Consider the following 10,512-nt stretch of genomic DNA (forward strand, 5'->3'; position numbering starts at 1 on the left):
CACTCCAGTCTTCAGATTAACCCCAAACCTAAATCTGTCTGTAGTTCATTTGAGAGTCTCACTCTCAGCCTGTCTCACCAAAACTGGAAGTCAGAAAAGCCAGTTTTATTAGTTGTTGTGTATCGCCCACCTGCTGCTGCTTACTCAGAGTTCCTGTCTGAGTTTTCTGACTTCTTATTTAGTTTAGTGCTCAGTACAGATAAAGTCATTATAGTAGGTGACTTCAACATTCATATGGATGTTGACTCTGACAGTCTTAAGACACCCTTTAACTCACTCTCAGATTCAATAGGTTTCCTTCAGATAGTAAACACCCTCAATCTGATTTTCACCTATGGTCTAGAAACTAAGAACCTGCTAGTTGTTTCAGACCATTCACTTATAACATTTGAGCTAACTCTAACAGACTTTACAGCACACAACAAAAAGGTTTACTATAGCAGATGCCTCTCTGAGAATGCTGTAGACAGATTTAGGGATGCAATCCCATCACAGCTCCCTTCAGCTCCATGTACCAGTACAACAGACCGTACTGATACAAACATTACTCCTGCAGAAACTGACTGCTTTGTCAACAACACTGCAGCCACTTTACACACAGTTTTAGATATGGACCCCTACTGTGGAACCAGCTGCCCATCTGGGTTCGACAGGCGGATACCACCTCCAGTTTTAAGACCAGACTTGAAGAGGGAGCTGAAGCATGAGGCAAAGTCGATTTACATTTAAATTGCCCCTTGGGGACAAATAAAATTTTTAAATTTGAATTTGAATTCAAACCCTCATCTTTGGTCATGAGCTCTGAGTAGTGACCGAAAGGATGAGATCACAGATACATGTGGCTGAAATGGGCTTCCTCCATAGGATGGCTGAGTCAGGAGCTCTGACCTGGTCCATGGGGAGCTTGGAGAAGAGCTTTCCTTTTCACTATTTCAATTGTTTACAATTTCCAGAACACTTGACTGGATATTTTATTTAGAGCAAGGAACAAATGGAGTCAAATTCAGTGTGCGTGGACACATACTTGGTCAATAAAGGTGATTCTGACCCTGAACTGTTCTGAGAGGAAACAGAATTTAATATTGCATAGCTTATGACCACCAGTGGTACTAAGCTGACCTTTCTAGCTGAACTACAGTACAGACATTGTTTGTTTGTTTGTCAGTCTAATAATTGTAATTCAGCTCATGAATAAGTAGAGATTGTATCCAATATGTCATTGTTTCACAGCAACAACACTGCATGTTGTGTATCTCTTGTGTATCTCTTTCAAGCAAATTTGAATCCACTTTGCCTCACAAGACACCAAATCACAGTCTGGAGTACATGATTTCGCTTTCAAGGTATTTAATTTAAAATGCTGACATGCTCATTTCATGATCTACATGAGATTTAACAACACACCCAGACAATGTAAGAAAATATGGAATAATACAACATTAGTGGTTTGATGATTTGGTTTTCTGCAGTGAATGAAAAAATAAGTGAAATAATTAACAGTGACAAAAGAAGAAAAAAACTCTGGTGTTTTGACACAGCAAACCTGATGAAGATCCTAAAAGGAAACATGAACAGTCTAGTTCATAGACATGTAGCGCCCCTTTGCTATTCTGGCTTTAATAGGGATGGCTAACCTGAGTTCTTTAATTGATGTGGTATCTCTACCATAAGTCCGTGTGACTTCTTACCTTAATCAGCATGACAAATCTGGATCCAGTAAAACACTATTCAATCACACCACAGTCATGCTTCAAACTGCACACGGCAACTTAGTGACATTACTCTTCAATATCACACTTAACCTAAAGGCAATATCCCAATACAAATACACATTCACAAGTTTTAGGAAATATAAGAACTATTCACTTATTTACACATCCAAGTGTTCCATTGCAAATGTCGAATACAACCAAAGAACACTTCAAACCACCGGCAGCTAATAAATCTACAGTAATATCCAGTCTGCCGTTGCAGGCCTGAATGTACCTTGTGAGCGTTGTGACCTCAAACAAAATGCCGTTTCACCCGTAGGCAAAATAAAATCGGTACCTGTAACAGTAGCTGAACGCACACACAATCCAAGGCCCACAGGAAATAGAGATGAGAGGAGAGAAACTACCCCACACACGCCCTTGGAGAGCTTCAACCACAGCCGACGATGATGGTCTTCCACTCAGCAACCAGTCCGGCCCCGTCGAGTCCTCATCCCCCTCGTCGGCTTGTCGCATCACGCATTTCTCTAAGGAGTTAGCTCACCGCTGCCTGCCTAGCAAAGTCGATGCTAATGAGTTAGCCACCGACTCAGCAGCTAACGGTACAGTTGACTTGTCCACTCGACTGATAACTTTCACCAGTTAGGTCACGGAAAGAGTCCTGGACGCACACTTTCCCCAAACGCTGGCAGAAGTTAATAATTTAAACATATTCCTCACTTCTTGTGTACATCCTTGGTCGTTGTTCCCGCTCTCTCTCTCTCTCTCTCAGTCTACCTCCATTTGACCCCGACTGTCATTGGCACCGTCACATACGCCTGCTCAAAATCATGCCTTAACACAAATAAACAAACAAAATTACAGTTCACATCAGGTAAACAATAAACACATGAAATTCTAAACCCAATTTATCATGTAATGTCAAATTCTTTAGATTTTTTATATCCTATTTATTTTATTGATGAACTTGCTATTTTTAACTTATTTATTGGTCTATTTATATTTATGAACCCATAACTTATACAGCCTAACTTTCAAAGGGCTACAGACATTATTCATTACATTGATGAAACTGATGATACTCCTTACTGTACACGAGTGCTACAAAAACAAATCCTCACATTAAGGTCTTTTTCAAGGATCACAGAAATCACATCTCTAAAAGATTATGACAGGAGGACAGTGACTGTGCAGTTATCGTTTGTTTGTTCATTAGATCTTGTTACTTACACAACAGCTTCTTGAGGTGTTTATAGATTTCTTTCATTTTCAGTCCATATATGATTGGATTAAAGAGAGGATGATACAGGATGATTTGTAATGTTATTATGAAGCGGGCAGTTTTAGGAAAATCAGTTTCCAGTCGCAGTAAAAAGACATCAAATGTAATCAAACAGGAAAAGTTGATTAATACCATCAAGTGTGGTAAACAAGTCTGTGCAGCTTTTCTTCTGACTTCTCTACAACTTTGATAGGATATTATAAATATTCTGGTGTATGTAAAAAGGATAAAGAGCACAGGTAGAAGTACAAGATTTACCAAAACAACCAAACCATATATATTTAACAGTCTTGAACTCTCACAGTGAAGTTTGTAAACTGTGCTGTTACAAATGATTCCTTTGAAAGTAAAGTTACAGAGTTTCTTATTAGCATTCATTACAGGTGGTACTGCCGTCTGACAAACAGGCACAAGCCAAGCTAAAGCCAGAAAGATGCTGACAGTTGTTTTCCTCATGATAGCTGGATACTGCAGAGGTTTACATATGGACACATATCTGTCATAAGACATGGCTGCCAACAGTAAGAACTCTGAACCAGCTAAAGAGTAAAATATAAACCACTGAAAGAGGCAGGCTGAATAAGATATGATCTGTTTCTCAGATAAAAAGTCAATCAACAGCTTTGGGTAGATCACAGTGCTGAAAACAAGAGAGTTGATTAACAGAGCTGCAATGAAAATGTACATGGGCTCATGGAGGTTTTGATGAATCCAGATGAGATACACAACAGTAGAATTACTGCAGATTATTAGAATATAAGCTGTGAACATGATGACAAAATAAAGATATCTGTATTTGTACAAATCCACGTACCCATCAAGAGTTATATATGTTACATTTACTCTGTTATCCATTAAGTTAATCCAGACAAACTGTTAACAGACAAGACTACTTTCAGTCTTTAAGTCACGATTACATTAACATACCTCATGCAGTAGCTCGTGAGCTTGACTGCACGTGTGTTTGTATTTTTATCAGCCTGCATGACCCTCCATGGATCTAATTAAATTTCCACCATGTGCTACTTTTCATCCAAACAACTTCATCAAACTCTGGAGGCCTGAACTCAGAGGTCTTGTTGGGCATATTTGCACCTGTCATACTTTCCTTTGCCCCCTCATCACACTTGTGCCTGTATTATACTGTAATTTTTACACACAACAATAGATTGTGTGTTTTAAATATTTTGAATCCTGCAGTGTTCACATCAGCGTTTACTACCTCGTAGTTTCTGTCTTCCCTGAAGATTTCCGACATAGCTTGACATGTTGATCAGCGGCAGATGTGAAACCGTTAGCAGAACTGAATTTGGATTTGAGGTAGTCACAGAAAAGCCAGCAAGGTCTTCTTGAGAAGACTCAGATATGGTTCACTCTCTGTGATTGCACCTAGACTTCAAAACTTCTTTCTGACGTATCCCAGAAAGAAACTGGCATCTGGCCAGCTGTTAACCAAGCCGACATGTCCCAGTTTCTTCACATCCCCACTGACTTACAATAAAGATGGACAACATGAGACTCTAAACGTGAAACCAACCATCTGGATGGCCTCCTGGTGGGAGGGGACATGGCTTGTTTCGCCACCTGACAACAGTAGTAGCCGAGACTCATACGGTGATCAAAGGCAAATATTACAGATGCGTTAAAGAAAACGTTGCCTTTAACCCATCTCAGTGGTATTTTCAACATGGTGATGGAAGCATAAGCTGGTTTTATTCAGTGATGTAAGGCTCCTTGCTGTGCTCCATCTTGTTGCTGATTCTTGTTAATTGACCCACAAACCGACAGTTCTGGTTAAAGTATTTCCTAGGGAATTTTTAAATGCTTCCTTTCCATAGCTGTTAACAGATGCCCCTCATGCATCATATGTCACATAATATAATAATTGTTCTTCGTACTGCCGGTTTTCCCTTTGTATTGATACACGTTGTTAGCCTTTTGTGGGTTTTAAGAATCTGTGTATTCACTTCCTCATCACAGATTGATAGACAGATAGATACTTTATTGATCCCGGGGTAAATTCAGTATCCAGTAGTATGCAGCACAAAACTCAAAAACCAAGCTATATTTAGGTTCAGGGTTAAATATATATTTTATAAAAGCCCCCAAGTCTCCTTATCACCCCCTTTGGGGTGGTGTGTGTGTCTTTCTCAAGTTCTGCATCTGGAAGTCCCAAGTTGTCTTAGCTTGGTCATTCTTAGCCACTTTGAGAGGTGTCTTCCATTCTGATGCTGGGACTTCCAGCCCATACTCAGTGTAGATATTCCTGTATACTCTGCCAACCATGGTGTCCCCCTTTATGTGGTTCCTGTCTGCATCTTACACTCAGGTGTTATGGGCTGAGTTGTCTCCAGGGCACCTTCACACAACCTGCAACTGGGATCCTGTCTGGTGTGGTAGACCCGAGCCTCTACTGATCTTGCACTGAGTGCCTGTTCTTGTGCTGCCACGTTTAGCACTTCCTTCAGTCCAGCCATTTCCAGCCATTGGTTGAATTTCGTCATAACGGTGGTACACACCCTTCAGGAGTTTGTCCCTCCCCAACGGTTCATCCCCTCCCCCTCATCATTGCCAGGTTTCTGTTGCCTGAGATATTCATTTAGCAGTTTGTCTCTGGCGGCCATGTTCCTGATGTATTCCTGCATCTTTGTTGTTGCATCCTGAATGCTGGTTCTGACACTCACTAGTCCACCATTCAGCTGACCTCTCACTGCCTCACCTTGTGCAGCTTACTTGCAGCCTCTTCATGCTTTCCATTTGCCTGCGGGATCCCAAAGTATTTGTAACTGCCCTGAAACTCTGTAATATTGCCTTCTGGTGTCTCAAGCATATCTTGCCTTGATTCTTATCTTCTCCTTTTCTGTCTAATTTCTTTCTGTTCCATTTCATGATCCTTTATTGACATTTCCCTACTTTATCCTGAATCAGCAATTGCCCTTTTTTATATATGGCTATGGCATATGGCTTTGCCCCAGCATTGTCAGCCATTTCCCTGTTGCATTACCCCTGCATCTTTCAGCTCTTACCCTGCATCAGCATTTGCACCATTCTGCAAGATATGGGGCAACTGTGGTTCAGGAGTAGAGCAGGTTGTCCACCTATGGTGGTTCGATTGCTCCAGATGCTGCACCATCGGTGTGTGAATGTTTGTGAGTGGTTAGCTCATGGTGTTCTGATTGTCATTATCCTCTGCCGTCAGTGTGTGAATGTGTATGTGAAAAGCGCTACATAACTATAGTCCATTTTCATATGGCTGTTCCCCTGCATTTACAGCCATTATTCCTGTTGTGTTACCCTGCTATCATCCTGCATTCTGCATTAGCATTTGCCACCTTCCTGCATCATAATGGCTTTTCCCCCTGCATTTACAGCCACTATCCCTGTGTCATGCATTACCCCTGCATCATTTGCTAATTTCCCCAGGTTTTCTGGTTAACCTTTCTCCCTTGCGTCATTATTTGCATTTCCCTGTATCATTTTGGTATTTTCCTGCTTCTCTGGACGGCCCTTGGCCTTATTCCTGTTAGGATTGTGGCCGAATATTCGGCTATCTTCCCTTTGTTTTGGTTTTTTGTTATTCTTTTTTCCTTCAGGCACGCCGGGGACAGCCGTGTCGGCGGGACGGGGAATTGGAGCTGAGTGCCATCACCTGTGTCATTTAACCCACCTGTTTCCTGTTCTCCGCTCCTTATTTAAGGACCTGGTCTGCATCCACTCTCCGCCAGTTCTTCAGCTTTCCTTCGCGGCAGTACTCTGCAAATGTTTAAAACTCTTCCTGAAAAAACCTTTTCGTCTCCTGATCCTCTGTTTCTTTCAGCTCCAGTTCCCCGCCCGGCAGTGACGGCGTCCTTCGTTGTGTTTAAACCCTCCTTTTGAGGACACTTTTGTTGTATTTTTACCCTCCTTTTGAGGACACCTTTTGTTGTATTTTACCCTCCGTTGAGGACACCTTTTGTTGTATTTCTACCCTCCGTTTGAGGACACCTTTTGTTGGTTTTTGTGCTAATAAATCTCCTAGTGAGAACCCGCACCTGGATCCTCCTTCTCTCCATATATAGTTCTCTAACAGAAGAACTGGCCATGGACTCGGATCCAGCGGGTTCATCTGAGGGGTATAATCTCCGGGACATCCTCTCACGTCAGGGGGTTCTACTCGGACAACACGAGCAGACGCTCAGTGAACTCCGGGCGGAGAATAGCCAACTCTTGAGAGCTGTGAATGATCTTTCGTTGCAAATCTCCACTTTCACCTCTCGTTCACCATCCACAGCCTCAACCCAACTCCAGCCTCCGCCGCCCTTCGAACCACACACCGCCGACCCGGAACCCTACGACGGGACGTTGGGGAGATGCAGAGGATTCCTATTGCAATGCTCCCACGTCTTCGCTCTGCGCCCCCAGAACTATCGCGCAGATAAGTCTAAGATTTTTTTCGTTGTTGGTTTACTTCGGGGCAGGGCGCTGGAGTGGGCAGAAGCGGAGGATTCAGGGACCCCACTCTCCTCAGGACCTACCATGACTTCATTGACTCTTTTAAAACCGTGTTTGATCTCCTGATTATGCTGGTAATGTCTCCCAACGACTCCTGCAGATTTCCCAGGGCTCGTCTTCAGTCGCCGATTACTCCATTCGGTTCCGTACTCTGGTGGCGGAGGCAGGCTGGGACGAAGGAACACTCCGTGGCATCTTCCTCAAGGGTCTTAACGATCAATTAAAGGATGAATTAGCCGTCGTGATGAACCGACCAGTCTTAATGATCTCATTAATTTTACATCAGGCTGGACAACCGTCTAAGAGAGCGCCGTAAAGTGAGGCGCTCCCGCTGGGAGCTTCCCCAACACCCTCCATTGTCTCCAGTTCCTCAGTCCAGTCGTCCTTCCCTCCCGTAGGAGATGAGCGCCAAGATAGCCCCGAACCCATGCAGTTAGGTAGGACTCGCCTCGCCCCTGAAGAGAGAGAGCGCAGGATCAGGGAGGGAAGGCGTCTCTATTGTGGGGAGAGGGGTCATCATATCTCGGTCTGTCCCATTAGGCCAAAAGAGGGGCTCACCCGTAGAAGCGGGGTTACTGGTGAGTCCGACCACCTTAAAACCTAGTTTAAACCCTATTTCTCTCCCTGTCACCATTAATTTTGGGTTAAACTCCATTTCTGTTTCTGCCTTAGTTGATTCTGGTGCGGATGGAAATTTCATAGATGTTCAGTTTTGTTTACAGAACCAGTTATCCTCCTCACCTGTAGGGGTTCCATTCCGGCCACAGCTCTAGACGGACGTCTGCTGGCGGGTCACCCACCAGACACTTCCTGTGGAGGTGATCACTTCCGGGAATCATCGAGAGCAAATTAGTCTCTTGGTGTTGCCCTCTCCTAATTGCCCGGTGATTCTCGGTTTACCCTGGCTCCGTCTTCATAACCCCCATATTGATTGGGAATCAGGTAAGATCCTTAGCTGGAGTGCTAACTGCCACGCCAGATGCCTCAAATCGGCGTCTCCCTTGTCGGCATCGGTTAGCATTCCGGCTACGGCTCCTCCCGACCTCTCTTTAGTCCCTCCGCAATATCACGATTTAGCGGATGTATTTAGTAAAGCAAAGCTCTTCTCTCCCTCCGCACCGCCCGTACGATTGTGTTATTGACCTCCTCCCGGGCGCTACCTTCCCTGCTAGCTCCCTGTATAGTTTGTCACGTCCCGAGAGAGATCTATGGAGAGTTATATTCAGGAGTCATTAACAGCAGGCATCATTCGCCCGTCTTCTTCCCCTCTTGCGCCGGTTTTTTCTTTGTTAAAAAGAAGGACAACACCCTCCGTCCTTGTATTGACTACCGGGGTCTTAATCGTATTACTATACGAAATAAATACCCTCTCCCCCTCCTGAACTCGGCCTTTGAGCTCCTTCAGGGGGCTCAAGTGTTCACCAAGCTAGACTTACGTAACGCCTACTATCTGGTTCGAGTTCGTGAGGGGGATGAGTGGAAGACGGCATTCAACACTCACCTCGGCCATTATGAGTACTTGGTGATGCCGTTTGGGTTAACCAACGCGCCGGCCGTTTTCCAATCATTTATCAATGATATTTTACGCGACTTCCTAAACCGGTTCGTTTTTGTTTACCTCGATGACATTCTGATTTTTTCTCCCTCTCTAGAGTCCCATTATGCACACGTCAGAGCCGTCCTCCAACGGCTACTTGAAAATAAGCTTTTTGTTAAAGCAGAAGTGCCAGTTCCACACTGAGTCCACCAGCTTTCTGGGTTTCTGCATCGGTCCAGGTCAGGTTAAAGCTGATCCAAAAAAGGTACAGGCAGTGGAATGGCCTAGCCCCACTAACAGACGTGAACTCCAACAATTTCTAGGGTTTGCTAATTTCTACCGTCGCTTTATCCGAAATTATAGTCAGGTGGCGGCTCCCCTTACTCGACTCACCTCCACCCTAAAACCTTTCCTCTGGTCTCCGGAAGCAGAGTCAACCTTCTGTACCCTGAAAAATCTGTTTTCCAGTGCTCCCATCCTAGTCCAACCAGATCCGTCTAGAAGTTTATCGTAGAAGTAGACGCTTCTGACTCAGGGGTGGGGGCGGTCCTTTCCCAGCGAGCAGTGGACGGCAAACTCCATCCTTGTGCTTTTTTTCCAAGCGCCTATCCTCAGCTGAAAGGAACTATGATGTAGGAAACCGGGAGTTGTTGGCTGTCAAGTTAGCTCTCGAGGAATGGCGACATTGGCTAGAGGGGTCTGAACAGCCTTTTTTAGTTTGGACTGACCACAAAATCTATCTTACATCCAGACAGCCAAAAGACTAAATGCCCGCCAGGCACGCTGGCAGCTGTTTTTCACCCGCTTCGACTTTACCTTAACTTACAGGCCTGGTTCTCGGAACACTAAACCCGATGCTCTCTCCCGTCAGTTCTCTTCGTCCCAGACTTCAGCTGGTCCTGAAGAGATCCTGCCCTCCTCCCGAGTGGTGGCAGCCATTACCTGGGGAGTCGAGGACTCGATTCGAGAGGGACTACAGACCGACCCAGATCCAGGTAATGGTCCGCCTAACCGCTCTTATGTTCCTTTGGCTGCTCGTTCTCAGGTCCTGCAGTGGGCCCACTCCTCCAAGTGGGCATGTCATCCTGGGGCACCTCGGACTCTGCTCATCCTCAAACGCCGTTTCTGGTGGCCATCCATGGGTAATGAGGTACGGGAGTTTGTGGCAGCCTGTCCGGTCTGTGCTCGGGGAAAAACCTCACATCGCCCTCGCGCAGGCCTCCTTCGTCCCCTGCCGTTGCCCTCTCGACCCTGGTCCCACATTGCTTTGGACTTCGTCACCGGTCTTCCACCCTCTGAGGGTAACACTGTCATACTCACCATTGTGGATCGATTTTCTAAAGCTGTACATTTCATCCCGTTAACCAAACTTCCCACAGCCTCAGAGATTGCACAGCTCCTCGTCCACCATGTGTTCCGCCTTCATGGTATCCCTAGTGACGTGGTGTCTGATCGGGGCCCGCAGTTCACCTCTAGGGTATGGTCAGCAT

The 10,512-nt window shown here is 45.0% G+C and overlaps 1 protein-coding gene across 1 annotated transcript; it reads right to left on the bottom strand.

The window, feature by feature from the left end:
• Window positions 1-2,781: 2,781 nt before the first annotated feature.
• LOC124066870 (olfactory receptor 11A1-like) lies at window positions 2,782-3,946 on the bottom strand. The gene has a single exon (XM_046403690.1). It carries the CDS (start codon window positions 3,847-3,849, stop codon window positions 2,935-2,937), a length of 915 nt encoding a protein of 304 aa, XP_046259646.1. The 5' UTR covers window positions 3,850-3,946; the 3' UTR covers window positions 2,782-2,934.
• Between the last annotated feature and the right edge of the window lie 6,566 nt (window positions 3,947-10,512).

This window comes from Scatophagus argus, chromosome 11, assembly GCF_020382885.2.
Source record: "Scatophagus argus isolate fScaArg1 chromosome 11, fScaArg1.pri, whole genome shotgun sequence".
In the NCBI taxonomy this organism is placed as follows: domain Eukaryota; kingdom Metazoa; phylum Chordata; class Actinopteri; family Scatophagidae; genus Scatophagus; species Scatophagus argus.

Bases quoted from the DNA above. Each gene is read 5' to 3' on its own strand.
- LOC124066870 (XM_046403690.1), bottom strand. From the start codon at position 3,849: ATGGATAACAGAGTAAATGTAACATATATAACTCTTGATGGGTACGTG.